Genomic DNA, 14201 nt, shown 5'->3' with positions numbered 1-14201 from the left:
CTTATAAAATAGTAAAATGCTTTAAAAGCTGATTCAAAGACCTTAAAAATATCTTTCAAAGCCTCTTAATTATCTTTTAAGGCTTATTAAATATATTTAAATACTTAATACGTATTCTCTAAATATAATTAAATTCTATATTACGGGTGGACGGGAGACGTTGGTTAGATAAACAGGGGGCTCGATAAAGGTTCTCTCTTGATAATCCGATCAATACCTCAAACGGTAGCCTTTGTGATGGAGAATTCCAACATGTTCGCTTTCCACGACTTCATTGCCTACCTACTACAGATGGAGAAAAAAAAATCACCTACCCAAGTCACTGCACTGGCATATTCATCGAACAGCCACTATCCTAATCTCAATACTAGTCCTCATCTGTCCAGGAGGCGTATTCGGGTTATTAGCAGCGCAATGAAAGCCCCCTATTCGGTTTACATCATCAGCCACAAACATAAGACTGGCAGTTAGTTTCATGCAAAGGGAAATGGGAAAAAATAAAAAAAATAAAAAAATAAACTTACTCGCCCTCTTTCCCGTCGAGTCGACGATCCTGAAAACGAGCACGTCGTCCACCGTCTGCCCGTTGACAAAATACCACCTGTGCTTCTCGTTGAAGTGAAGGAGCGTGTTCTCCATTGCCCGGTCGCGGTGCAGGTCGTCGTTGAGAATCATGTCGTCTGGTTCGACCGAGGCAAAGTCTAGGAGGGTGAGGGGCCAGTCGAAGTTTGGGCCGTGGAGGGGGCGCCAGAGACTTTTTTTGGGGGTGGAGTTGCATGTTAGAGGTGGTTTTTGGATAAGGTAAGGAAAAAGAATCTCGTACTTGATGACATCAAACTCCTTGTCCTTCAAGTTCTCCCACTGCCCCGGAAAGGAGAGTTCGATCTGCAGGGGCAGACCCCCGACGGAGAAGTCGCTGTGCGGGACGCCTGCCGGTTGTTCGTGGCTCACGATGGAGACTGCACCCGGGGAGGGGAAGGCTGGGTCGCGTTTTCGGACCTGGGGTTTTGGTTCACGTTCCATGTGAGTGATGACCCCTTGTTAATACTTGTGCCATAGAAAGGGGGCTTCATACAACAACATTCATCATCTCAAACCTCTTGTATTCTGGGAAATTCGCCTTGAGCAACGCTACGATCTCATCTGCGTAGGCGTCTTCCATGGATGATTTGTCGGCGAGGGCGGCGTCAGGGTCGATGGCTGTTTTGGACTTTAGGACGCAGAAGCCGTGTTTGTCGAGGGTGAAGTGGGAGGGGTCGGCACCTATGTCTCTGATTTGGACAGGTTGGCGGTCGTGTTTGTGGTTTGTGGCGAAGGTGGAGGTGCCGTGGTCGAAGTCGCAGGAGAAGGGTTTCTCTTCTTGGTAGAGAGGGTCCCGGGCGATGTAGGGGAGGTTGGTGATGAAGTCGGCCATTTTGGATGTTAGCTGAGGAGTGTATTGCTGGTTGTGAGGGCTGTGGAATAACGAGGCGTCTGGTGAGGAAGTGAAGTGTGTGGAAGGTGGATAGTGTTATGAGATTCATCGTAAGCCTCAGTCATGAGAGGAAACGGATAGAGAGGGCTTAGTTTGGTATCATGGTAGCAATAGTAGCCAAGTCGTCGGCCTTTGCTTGACCGAGATAATGACTGCTTGGACGTGATCAAGTGAAGGTTTGATCTTTGACAAGGCTCTGGCTTGTGTTCGCTGATAGGCTACCGCCGTGAACCAATGCTTATCTTTGGCGATGCAGGTATGTAGCACCATCACACCACCCCGTATGCGTCCCTGTCTGCTTTGAGCACTTCGAGGGCTGGTGCTACATTTGTGAACCTGCTTTCTGTGCTTTGATACGGCATTCTTCGAGAGATTCGACTGTGGCAGTTTGGATTTGAGCCGCATGATACGTACTCTATTCTCATGTCATGTACTGTCTAAGTATGTCCTCTCTCCCCCAGGTCAAGGAAGTGAGGCAACATTTTCCACACGACTGGAACCAAAGAAGAAGATCCCTACAGCCAATCCTTCGTCTACCCCGCGTCTGCTCTTGTTAATGGTATTGCCTGATAAACTGCCACAGCCAATTGCATAACAGCGAGCAGATTCGCAACACCACCAAAGATAAGGACCGCCCAAAAGGTGTACCACTGATATGGATTCCTACGATCACGCCAGAAGTCCGTTAACCTGCTTGGACGCCAGCGCGCGTTGAACTTCTGGACCCGCAGCAGGCGCTGACCGAGGCGGGGAAAGTCCTCAATGGCGCTGTATACATCCCTCTCCTGCAGCAGCCCATCGGCATCGAGGCAGGGCAGCGGCCAGGCTGTAGAGGGCAAATCGGCGAGCTCTTTATCCACTTTCGACCACCATAAAATGCCGATCCTGTATTTCCGCTCACAGAGCACAGAGAGAAACGGGTCGAATGTTGCCGGGTTCTCGCGCCTCAACTTTGCAAGTTCTTTCTGGGCCACTCTCCTCGAGGCTCCGCTTTGGGCGAACAAGAGTCGATAGGACAGGAGGATTTCCTGTTCGAGTGTGATATATCGATGGATGCTGTCATCGGATGGTAAGGGGTCAAATTCCTCTGAGATGCTAAAAGATGGAGCAGCAGTCAGTGGGCTTGCATGACTGGAGTGTAAGACTCGTCTGTGTCACCTACCTTTTGAGTATCAAATCTGCTTTGCTGTCACTTCCTAAGCATTTGAGGGCACAAAGTGAGGGGAACTTGAACAGCGAGAGCCGCCTGCTCGCTGCATCGAATTCGAGATGGGCTGTGATTGTCGTGACCCACTGAATGCGGACTTTGCCAAAAAGCTGCAAAGACCTCATGTTGAAAGATGCCTGGTAGATATCCTCGTTTCCATCGACAACTGACTGCAGCCCTTTCATGATTTCCTTTCCCCAGGCATGCTCCTTAAACCCGTGAAAGGTTACCGCGATGGGTCTTCTGCATCTATCGAGCTTGTGTTGCATAACGGCGTCTAGTTCTGACCTACTGGCTGCCAGACAGGCCAGAGCGGGTGTGCCAGGAGGTTGTAGATTGGGCGTGAGTGTCATTGTTGCCCAGCAAAAGACAGCGAACACGGCTATTTGACTATAGGCGTGGGGGTGATGATTTCCGAGTCTGGGACTGTTATTTTCTTGGAGTCTGGGGCTGCTACCTGCTGGTGTTCTGGGACTACTGCTGGAATTCTTCAGCAGACTGTTCAAAATGGTGTCGATGCTGACATCCTGTGGCTGAAGCTTTGGATGTTGCAGCCAGTTGAACACGGCAATGGGCAAGGACCAACAGTCGACTGTCGACGCGGGTCGTTCTAGCTCAAGTGCTGCCCACGTTGACATGTAATTGTCAGTCAACAATGGATCGAAGGAGCCTTCGATATAGTGACAATATGCAAGGATGCCACGGTACTTTTGTTGGATGAGGTCCAGGTTCTGATTCCCAAAGACCAGGTGCAAGTACTCCAGATGTTGACGTCTGAAATCAGTGAGCCCATGTTGTTTGTTGCTTGTAGTTTGTGACTCCAAATCTGTTGCTGGCTTTCTCATCACCGGACCATCAGTTGCAGAGTTGTACCGACTAGGCATCATCATACGACCTGCAGGTGTAGGTTATTGATTAGCACGTATCCAATTCGCATCAAAAGCACTACACCCACCTTTGTCTTCTTCGCGGGGTGGAACGATTCCGTGGTTCGCTGTTTGATGTGAGGTGAAAATGGCAGGTTGTTCTTGTGTGATGATCCAAGTGTCGAGATCATGAGAACTGGACTCTCGAAAGTTTCGAGGTTGCTAGTTGCTGGCACCTTTATAAATCCGAACAACCCAGCTAACAACGCATACTGTTGAACGCTGACCAGTCATCACGAGAATCCAGTGGTGGAGGCGCCTCATGGCAGCCTGTCATCTTGTCATTGTAGTTGCCCGAGGAGGGGAAGGGGGGCGGAAAATGAGCTTTCATCCACCCACACCAGATAGGACCCTTGTTATGGTATGACCCCTCTCCCACCCACACTTGGTGTTTGATAGGTACAACATGAACAGCCACCTAGGTAGTTGTCACGCAAGGCTCGGCATAAAGTTGGTCCTCACCAAACCACCGAAGGCTGTAAAGCTATATCAAGGTATCCCCCGATCATCCTTGGTGCTCTCCTCCTGTCTTTGTGACCAACGATACCTTTCAGTCAAGTCCCAATTCCTCACACAGCTGCAGTCTAAAACAGACCTACTGGTAAGTGATTGACTATCCAAAAAGTCCAGAACTAATCGCTTGCTTACCTACCTAGGCGGAAGTTCAGTATCACAAAAATATGGAGCCTGTTGCACCGCTTCGTCAACCTTGGAAGGCCTGGTTCATCCCGATCACGCCCAACAAGCAAGACTATCACACATGGCAGATTCAGCTTGGGGGCGAGGGCCACGGGAGCCTCCCCCAGCCTCCGCGCGTCGTGGATTTTGGCAAGAATTGAACCACTAAGGGCTGTTGTGATAATTGATCGATGGGCACTCGATGGAATCGGCGAGGGCGGGCTTCGAAGTGGAGAGAGTGGTGTGGGTTTCACGACAGGTCGATAGCAAATGAAATAGTGAGGCTGCAGTGTCCAATGTCTCATGTGCTTATTACTGGTGAAGAGAACCCTGTCTATTCAAGTACCCAACCACTCAGAATATCGGATCATCGGGGCGGGGTATGTTGTACAGAAACTCGGGAGCCTGCCTTCCCACACCCCTCACTTCCATCTCGGTGTGCATCAGTAGCTCTTGCAGGTCCCTACCTTACCTAACATGCCACATCATCTTCCAAACTTTTGCTGTTCTGAACCTACCTTACTTACCTGAGCCTTTCAGTCCAAAAGGCCAACCCTCTACAAGCTACGAGAACATGTCGACCGGAAAACAGCCCGACTGGCGGTCAAAGCCCCGCAAAGACCAGTCGCCAACCATCATCGGCAATGACAAAAACTTTTGGAAGTGGTCAAAAGAGGAGGGTTTCGATCTCACACACCCTCCCACTCCCGATTCCGCACCCGTCGAACCGCGTTTGAGCCTACAGTGCGCCCTGACACCTGTTGTTATCGACCCTGCCAAAACCGCCCTGTTGATCATCGACCTTCAAAACTACGACCTTCACGAGGCTCTGGGCAATGATAATCCAGAGTTCTATCGCGCCGAGAATACCATCTTAAAGCACGCCATTCCTGCTGCCCGAAAGGCTGGCATCCAGATCATCTGGGTAACCACAGGCTACTCCGACGAAGACCTAAAAGAGATGGATCCGGGCGTCTTCAAAACGTTCAACTTTGAACCGGTCAAAGTCTCGAAGGATTGGCAGAAGCTTCGACCCGGAGATGGTTTCAGCAACAAGGGCATGTACAGGAACCAGAAGGGTGTGGGCGACGAGATTGGGGAAGTTACGGACAAGAATGGCAAGGTGATCAATGGCGGGAGAATTTTGGTCAAAGAATCATGGAACAGCTGGCTCCACGATCCACTGTCAGACGCTTACCATAAAGGCAAGAGTTTTGACCCGCCCGATGTCCACTTCTACAAGAACAGAAGCTCAGGCATGTGCGACAGGATGAAGGACGTTACCAATTTCATCAACGAACACAACCTGAGGACGCTGCTCTTTACTGGTATTAACATTGACCAATGTGTCATGGGCACACTGCAAGACGCCTACCTGAAGGGGTTTGACACCATCTTGCTCAAAGACGGTTGCGCCACTGACAGCCCGTGGTTTGCGCATTGGGGTGTCGAGTTCAACTGCCTGATAAGTTGGGGATTTCTCTCAAGCTGCAAAGATCTTGCCAGAGGCGCTGGCTTTGAGGTGGACGAGGATGAGATCGAGTCCAGCCCGGCTCCAGAAGCTCCGAAGCCGACAGAGTCAAATAAGGGCTGCTGTTGTATGTAGACTAGGGCATTTTCTCGTTGCACTCAGAGACAGTCTTTGATGAGTGTCGAGACTGGCATGCTTCCACTTCTTGGCAAGACAACGTCGGCAAGTACCTTAATTGAGCTGATGCACAGATTACCTAGGGTGCGGTGCACCATTGCACCGGCCCTGTGTCTCCCCCTCCCCCGGGCCTGCTGCAGTTGTATTTTACTGGCTGTCCCTGTAGGTAGACAACCCCGCTCCTGGGGCAGAGTAGGTCATAAGCATCTGGGTCTCTCATGTTCCTCTCGGTAGGCTACCGGGCTTTTGCATACTTCAACACACTTCGTCTGCTCAACCTCCGTTCGTCTTACCTGCACCAAGCTCCCATCTCGCTCTCAGCGACGATAATGGACACCAAAGAGTTGTGAGTATCTAATCTGGTCATTGTCCAGGCTGGGAGAAGGTTTCTAATCCAAGAATCGCAACGTAGAGAGCAGTTCTTCCAGGAGACATGGGCGTCCCGAGCGGCAAGATGCATGACAAAGATTAAAGATCGTGAGGATAAGCGAAACGTTCGAAGCTTTCGCAGCTACGACGATATCATCGAACATCTCATAAATGACCCTGATGAACCATTCCCCGATGCTGTTCTTGAGGAGCTATCCATGATCCGCCCTCGACTTGTCGAGTTTCGAGACTTTAGCAAGATCTTCGCGGAGAAACTCGGACCAAAGCTCGACCCTAGCTTGTTCTGGGGATTGATGGGGACACTTGTTGTGGCGAGTACACTCCTACAATGAACTTTTGATCATCGACGCCATACTTATACTCTCCTTTGGAACCATAGGTAGCGGCGCAGATAGAGGGAGACGCCACTCGACGGATGACACAGGAAATCAAGAAGCTCAGCCGAAACGTCGAAACGCTACGAGGATACAGCACAGCCGAAGAGGACCTATCCAATAAAGCCAAAGAGGCTGTCTTCGAGACGTTTGTGGTGGCTACCAACTTCTTTGCGGACGCCATTGAGTTTCTCCGGGACGAAGAGCATTTTGCCCGGTCCCGTTCCGCCGGTGAGATCCATGCCGCCCGCTTTTGAAACTGCCAGATAGGTACATGCGTTGACCACCCCGACCCATCCCCAAAGATCAGGATCCCTGGAGACGCCTCGAAGATATTTGCGAAATAACCTCTCGTGATATCGAAGAGTCAGTAAAGGCAATCGAGAAGGTGGCAGCCATGTCACAGCGGCAGCATGGAATCACGAACAACGACTTGACATGGCTCTATTCAATGATGTCCATCAACCCACGCTCTTTCAAAGACCACGCCACTCTACCCTGCATCATGTTGCCTCCTTCAAAAAGTCCCAAGTCCTTTGACCGCGATGATGTGATTGAGAAGATCGAGAATCATTTCAACAAGAGGTCCACCCAGACTTTTCGATCCATCGCCTTGTATGGCATTGGTGGCGCGGGCAAAACACATGTGGCTATCAAGTATGCCCAAGCTCGATACAAGCAACATAAAATTAATGCGGTGCTTTGGGTTGAGGCGGAGACAAAGATCAAGGTCAAGCAAAGCTTTTCCGATATTGCCGGAAGACTCCAGTTGCCAGGCTATGTTCCTCACAATCATGACGACAACCGGCTGCTTGTTATGACCTGGTTGCAACAGACGAGTTCGTATTAGCCTCTCCTCTCAGTGTTGAAGAAATGTGGGAGATACCGAACTGATGATTCAAATTCAAATCATTGCAGAGGCCAAATGGTTGATAGTCTACGACAATGTAGAATCTTTCGACGTCCTCGTCACGCACTGGCCCAACCTAGCGGCAAATGGTCACGCCTTGATCACCACTCGCAACACCGATCTTGCCTGGGAGCCGGCAGAAATCGGAATTGAAGTTGAGACTTGGGACATCGACAACGGCGCCAAGTGTATTATCCATCTACTCGCCGATCACATCAGCGCCGATGTCTTGGCCAGCCAGTTCAACTCAGCGCTAGAGCTCTCAGAGAGGCTCAGCGGCCACGCTTTGGCTCTAGACAGGATGGCGGGTGTTATTCACAAGCGCGGCTGGACCATAGGCCAGCTGGTCGAGATCTATGACCGCGCCCCGGAGTTTGGACAGAACGGTATCGGCCCAGTCTGGCAGATCTCTTTTCAGAACTTGAGCGTCAACGCGAGTTCGATTCTGGCGGTCATCTCGTGCTGCAGTGCGGATCGGATACCGGAGATGCTCTTTCAGCCCGGAGAGCCGGGCAAGTTGGCAACGGAGCTGCCGTGGTGTGGAGATGTCCTGACGTGAATCCTCCTGTTCTTACCTACTTCACGATGTTAAAACATGATGGCCATGTGCTGACACGAAATAGCCTTTCCGAAGCGGTTGTGGAACTCCAAACTTTGTCCCTGGTCAAGAAGGACAGAGACACATGCGAACTGTCGTGCCACAGGCTAATCCAGAGCCATTTTCAGGACTTTCTGGGAGAGGAAGGCCGAGCAAAGGCTCATCGTATGGCGTCCAAGCTTGTGTTTCTCGCCTTTCCGGAGCGGGCGCCTCACCTGCACGAACACTGGGAACGGTGTAGTGTTTATGTGCCACATATCCTGGCTCTTTCCAAGATGTTTAGACAGGAGCGATTGAGGAACTCAAGGTTTCATACGTGTAGAGAGTTTTGTGAGGTTGCTACTACCTGTGAACGGTGAGTCCTTTCTATCCTGACCAGATACGAGGAAGTCAACCGCAAAAACACCCCCACCCGTGCCATATGATGATTAGGGACCTGACTAAACAACCTACCCTTCATGGCAGTTATCTTCTCGAGCAGCACGAGTTTGAAGAGCTCAAAGAAGTCTGCGAAGTCAATCAGGAGGCGATCCTCACCCTACAAGGCGAGGAGCGGCTTTGGGACATGTTATCCTCGATTCCATCGTATTTAGGTCAGCTCTATCTCCGCAGCGGCTACCACAGGAAGGGGCTCAAGTGTCTTGAGAAGTCACTTGAGATTCGGATCCGGGAACCGGATGGCGACCAGATGGAGGTGTCATGGTCCGAGCACAACATTGGCGAGGCGTACGTTACTATGATGGAGCTCGATAAAGCATATGAATGGTTTAAGAAGGCTGCTGCAACTTGGAAACGGTGGTCAGAATCGGCCAAACCTTCGGATCCGCCTAGAAGGCCGTACTCTCCGTTCCAAAAGATGAGCATGGCTACGTGTTTGTTGTATATGGGCCGGTTGAAGGAGGCGCGGGCGGAGATTGAAGGGCCCTACAAAGAGTACATGCGGAATCAAGGGGAGCAGTGGGCCAATGCGGCATAGTAAGTGCTCTCATTAATCTTCCTTCCATCTTGCCCTCTTGAACAAAACGATGGAAATGCGGTGTTCCTAACCGGCTATCTCACACCACACAGCGCGAGCTTTCTGATCGGCAGAATCGAAATGGAAGAAAAGAACTTCTCCAATGCCGAGTCGTACTTTATGCAAGCTCAGAACCTGTGGCTTTCGAAGCAGCAGGCTCGAACGAGCTATTTCAACGCCGCGTGCATGTACCGGACCGGATGCTGCGCTCTAGATCAGGGAAACGTGCAAGCTTCCATGTAAGTACCCCCAGGCAGCCCCTCACTTTAGCATGAGAGCGTGGCTAAGAGTTTGTCGTTCAAAGAAAACACATCACAGACGCGATGGTGATTACGTACCTCCACAAGGAAGACATGGTGGGTGAGCATGCCCGCTGTCTCTACAAGCTTTCTCAGGCTTTATATGAGGATGAGAGCAGAGAGGCAGAAGCCGAGATGCTGCTGCAGGAGGCCGAGACGTTGTACTTTTCTCGATCGGAGGATCAGGGGAGGACACCGACGGAGAAGGATTATGATGGGTTGGTGCATATGCAGTGGCGCTGAAAGTAATGATGAAGAGCGATGGAACCGGGTCAGGTTTGTATCATGGAACGTGGGAATTTGCATCTACCGTACTTCTACTTCTGTCGGTTAGCTACCTGATCGTCATTTTCAACACCACAGCTCTCACATCCTAGCTTTCTCAAGAGAAATCGCAAGATCTCGATGTCCTGCTTGTGCCATGCGCGGAAGCAATGGACCATATATTGTGTAAGATATGAACTATACTCCCTATACACACCAAAGGTTGTGTAGGTGGGTAGGCACCCTCCCCACACGATAATTGAGGCAGCAAAAGAAAGTTAACCCATACTATACTGTGAACTGACATATACCTCAAAAGTAGATTAATAGGCCTTTAAACAATCTTTTAAGGCCTTTAAACCATGTTAAAAGCTTATGAACTATCTTTAAAGATCTATGGACTATCCTTCAAGCCATGCCCACCTGCTTTACTAGGGAATGTCTCAATCATTTTGTGGCAAGGGTGGTAGGCAAGGCTCGGACGTCTCTATCCCGAGACGTTGAGTTGAGGCGGGGTTCCCAACCTTCCGAGCTATCAGGCTCCCCCTAATGCGGGCACAGTCCCGGGTCTCTTGTGAACGAAGGGATGTGGCAGCATGCAAGTGGAGGCTGTGTATGTCTGTGTGACTAGCCACGGGCATGCTGACCTCTGTCCTTCTCCCTGTATGGCTGGATAATAAGCAGAATGCATTCCTACAAGACCACTGCTGCCTTGCGGAGATCCTATAATACATCCAACTCCTGTGTTTCGTTGTACCCAACACACCAGAGCTGCATGTCCGGTTGCATATGCAATAAGCGGGCTGCCAATGTCATTATTTTTGGGGCTACATAGCTACCTACACTGCTGACACAAGTCATCTTTTCAGGCTCAGGCATAGACTAGATCTTCCAAGTCCAACATTTGAATCGGCGAAGAAATTTTGCTGCGTTTGGCATGCCAAATTAACCTTCACCTGGCGTCAAGATGGCTCTCATCATCGATGGTTACGATAAATTCGCGGCCTTCATCACGTGGCACCCATCAGTACAATTCATCCATCTCCAATGGACAGACTACACTTCCACCGTCCGGGTCCGGATTCTCACCCTCCGCCACTTCCAGGCCCTTCTCAAAGCCAAATCAAACCTTGCCCTATGCCGACACTATCTGTGCCTCATTGACATCGGGCTCCCACTCACAAACGTCGACCCTGGCCGCCCTGCAGGACAGAGCTTCCTCCTCCCCGACTTCAACACCATCCACCTTTACCCGAGCCTGAACACCGCAGAAGAACACGCCGTTATTTTATGCTACTTTGGCAACGGAACCCCCCTCCATCAAGACATGCACCACTCCACCCTCACCCTTTCCGCCCCCTTCTGCCCCCGCCGCGCTCTGCTCCAAGCCATCCAAGCAGGCGAGGAAATCGGCCTCTACTTCCGAGTCGGCTTCGAGCTCGAATTCAGTGCCGTTCAGCCCAAACACAGTGCCAAAGCAGCAGAAATCCACGCCTCCTCCGGCCTCCGCGCCATAGAGTCCTTCATGCTTCCCGTGCTATCCACCATCACCAAACAGCTCGAGTCCGCGGCAAACGTCCCCGTTGAACAATTCCACTGCGAGGGAAGCGACAATGCCTACGAGCTGGTGCTAGGCCACTTGGCCCCCATGGAAGCAGTAGACGGTCTCGTCACCGCCAAGGAGACCACCCGACGAGTGTGTAGGGAGAATGGGATTGAGGTGCTGTTTAATCCCACCATGCCCGAGATCAACGGGTTGCACACGAATATTTCGGTGCAGAGTCTGCAGGGTGAGATTGGGGAGGTGGAGGAGAGCTTTCTTGCTGGGATGATGAAGCATTTGGGGGCGTTGTGCGCGTTTGCTATGCCTAGGCCGGAGGGGTATGCCCGGACGAGGGCGGGGCAATGGTGCGCGGGGAGGTGGGTTTCTTGGGGGACGGATAACAGGGAGGGGCCGGTTAGGAAGAGGGGGAGGGGGTGTTGGGAGGTGAGATTGCCGGATGCGTCGGCGCAGATGTATTTGTTCGTGGCGGGGCTGGTGATCGCTGGGGTGGAGGGTGTGAGGAGGGGGTTGGAGTTGGGGGTGAGGGATTGCCAGGGTGAGGTTTCTTTTCGAATTTGAGAAAGAAAAAGTGTGGATATGCTAACCGTGCGAGTCGACAGTTGATGTGGCGATGTTGACGGAGGAGGAGAGGCTGGAGCTTGGGGTGACCGAGCAGCTTCCTACTAAACCCGACGAGGCGTTTCAGCTGCTTCTGAAGGACGAGTTGTTGATGCAAAGTATTGGGGAGGACTTGCTGACGATGTATGTGACCATCCAGGAGTTGTACAACAAGAAATTGGCGGAGGTCGGACCTGAAGGTTCGGAGGAGAGGAAAGCGTGGCTTATGGCTCGGATTTGATTCAGGATATCCGTTCAGTAGGTAGTCCAAATAAATATGTTATCTGAACCTTTATCACCACCTGTCTTAGACTTTAACCTCTATCATCTCGGCTTACAGTCCTATTAGTCTGAGCTTCCATAACTTCTCTCACAAGGTACTTAGGTAAAGTTCCTATCACCTTTTCTCTAAGCCTTTACCGCCTCCCTCTGTGATTTCTCTTTTATGTTGCACCTACCTAATGTTTCCATTACCCCTGATCCGAGCATCCATTATCACTGATCTGAGTCCATTACCTATGATCCGAACTTTCATGTTCCCTTATCCAAGCTTCAGTCAGGTATATATAGCGTAATCTTGCCTTGAAAGGCCCTTGATTGAACCTTGGTTTAGGCTTCATCCCACCGCTGGATTGCTTCTAATACATATGCTCAAATATTCTTCCAGGGTACATTGTTCAAGTCAGACTCTATCTATTCCGGCGATACCTTCCATTCACACCGCACCACGAACCCCACATGGCCCTCACCCCAGGCGTCACAAGGGTCATCAACCTCATATTTAACGGCCGTTAAACTCCGCACGTATGGTATCATGGCGGTGCTCAACAAACGCAGCTGACGATCTCCCGTCGAACACTCGAACCACTCGAACGACTCTGTAACAAGCCGTTTCACCTCTTCTTAGTACAGACCAACACCGTGATTCTGGTTCTGTCAAGTATATATGTCATGGGCCCCTTGCGCCAACGGGCACTCAATTCCTCCACCATGGGCACCTGCATTTTTCGACTTGACCATCCACCTCAATACTCTGTGCCTGCCGCAAACTTCATACCAACTTCACCATGTCATGTCACTCAGGTAGGCGCCACCGCGAAACAGAAGAACGCCGAAGAAAAGCATGGGAGGCATACTACAAGAATGCTCCTGCTGGTTCTTCTTCCCAGCAGCAGTGCGATTACTACTCCGGTGGTACCGATGCTGGCATGCTGGTACCACCTCATCCTCGCCCCTCCCAAATCCCCAGGCTCAAAGACCTTAACTATTTCAAACTTTTTTCAACCAGGTCAATGTAGGGAGGGCAACTTCTCCAGCCTCCGGCGCATTCGTGGCGGGCGAGTTTGTGGCGGGAGTTTACGTTTGGGAGCCAGAGGTTTTACCGCCAGGATACTCGTATTCAGACAGGTCAGAACCCCAAGAACAAGCTCCGTGATGTCGAGCTCATCCAGACACCGTTTTCGAGGCGCATCTCTTCGAGCCACAACTCCTCTTACCGATCTTCGTCGAGGCATGGCTCGTCTAGCCAAGGTTCTTCCAGACAAGGTTCAAGATCTTCATCCAGAATGTCAGTTCGGACGATGGCATCGGTGTACCCTGCTCAATAATCATATACTGGTCACCAGTCATATACTGGGGAATAATCATATACTGATCAACAATCATATCCCCCCCAACAATTATATCCTCTCCCACAATCATATCCGCCGCAATAGCCCTTGTATGACGGGCTACCATTCTTACCCGTAATCGCACCGCAGTGGGCCCTTCAGGGAGTGTATACTCGCCCTGCACCCCCAAAGAAACAGCCCTCGCGGTCCGAGTCAGGTTATGCGTACTATACACAACAAGTTGCCATGCACTTTTTCCATTGCGAATCCGGACCGAGATCGTGCTCAACCCTCGCTGTCCAGCGGATTTCAGCGGAGAGATTTGACTGCCTACGGGATTCGTAAGCAAGGCGCCACGCCTCTCGCATAGGTTGCACCTGAAGTGCAACTCAAGACTGCGCCTTACGAAGGGGTTTCTGTGACGACGACGGGGTGCACCGAGGAAGAATGGCAACAGCCGGCGGGGAGGTGAAAAGTAGGTGGTGACGGGCCGTGATTTGAAGTCTGAGATTCTCGGATGTGACAGTGCTGGTTGTGAAACGAATTAGTTTGGTGCTTTCTTTTCGGGGGGTTAGATTTAGCAGTCTGGAACTGTTCTCTTGGTATGCACAACATCGATGAATTTGATTCAGTTGCAATTATAGATG

At 51.0% G+C, this 14201-nt stretch overlaps 4 protein-coding genes across 4 annotated transcripts; 3 read left to right on the top strand and 1 right to left on the bottom strand.

The window, feature by feature from the left end:
- Window positions 1-336: 336 nt before the first annotated feature.
- On the bottom strand, window positions 337-1023 carry QC761_402305 (uncharacterized protein; the record flags this gene model as incomplete). Its single annotated transcript, XM_062878512.1, has 3 exons — window positions 337-425; window positions 525-754; window positions 824-1023. The coding sequence occupies 3 exons, from the start codon at window positions 1021-1023 to the stop codon at window positions 337-339; spliced, it is 519 nt and encodes a 172-aa protein (XP_062731996.1).
- Window positions 1024-6262: 5239 nt separating this feature from the next.
- On the top strand, window positions 6263-7054 carry QC761_402300 (uncharacterized protein; the record flags this gene model as incomplete). Its single annotated transcript, XM_062878511.1, has 4 exons — window positions 6263-6279; window positions 6346-6631; window positions 6703-6928; window positions 7008-7054. The coding sequence occupies 4 exons, from the start codon at window positions 6263-6265 to the stop codon at window positions 7052-7054; spliced, it is 576 nt and encodes a 191-aa protein (XP_062731995.1).
- Window positions 7055-7590: 536 nt separating this feature from the next.
- QC761_000320 (uncharacterized protein) lies at window positions 7591-9762 on the top strand (the record flags this gene model as incomplete). Its single annotated transcript, XM_062871783.1, has 5 exons — window positions 7591-8162; window positions 8231-8560; window positions 8671-9180; window positions 9274-9459; window positions 9525-9762. The coding sequence occupies 5 exons, from the start codon at window positions 7591-7593 to the stop codon at window positions 9760-9762; spliced, it is 1836 nt and encodes a 611-aa protein (XP_062731994.1).
- A 755-nt stretch (window positions 9763-10517) lies between these two features.
- Window positions 10518-12246, top strand: QC761_000310 (uncharacterized protein). Its single transcript, XM_062871782.1, has 2 exons — window positions 10518-11882; window positions 11947-12246. The coding sequence occupies exons 1-2, from the start codon at window positions 10751-10753 to the stop codon at window positions 12183-12185; spliced, it is 1371 nt and encodes a 456-aa protein (XP_062731993.1). The 5' UTR covers window positions 10518-10750; the 3' UTR covers window positions 12186-12246.
- Window positions 12247-14201: the final 1955 nt, after the last annotated feature.

Source organism: Podospora bellae-mahoneyi, chromosome 4 (genome assembly GCF_035222275.1).
Source record: "Podospora bellae-mahoneyi strain CBS 112042 chromosome 4, whole genome shotgun sequence".
Lineage (NCBI taxonomy): Eukaryota > Fungi > Ascomycota > Sordariomycetes > Sordariales > Podosporaceae > Podospora > Podospora bellae-mahoneyi.
Note: the sequence above shows the minus strand (reverse complement) of the source record. Positions and strands in the feature narration are given on the sequence as shown.

What these genes read in the sequence shown, in the direction of transcription:
- QC761_000310 (XM_062871782.1), top strand. Translation starts at nt 10,751, where the DNA reads ATGGCTCTCATCATCGATGGTTACGATAAATTCGCGGCCTTCATCACG. An exon ending in GGGGGTGAGGGATTGCCAGG is followed by an intron (nt 11,883 to 11,946) that starts GTGAGGTTTCTT and finishes GCGAGTCGACAG; the next exon opens with TTGATGTGGCGATGTTGACG.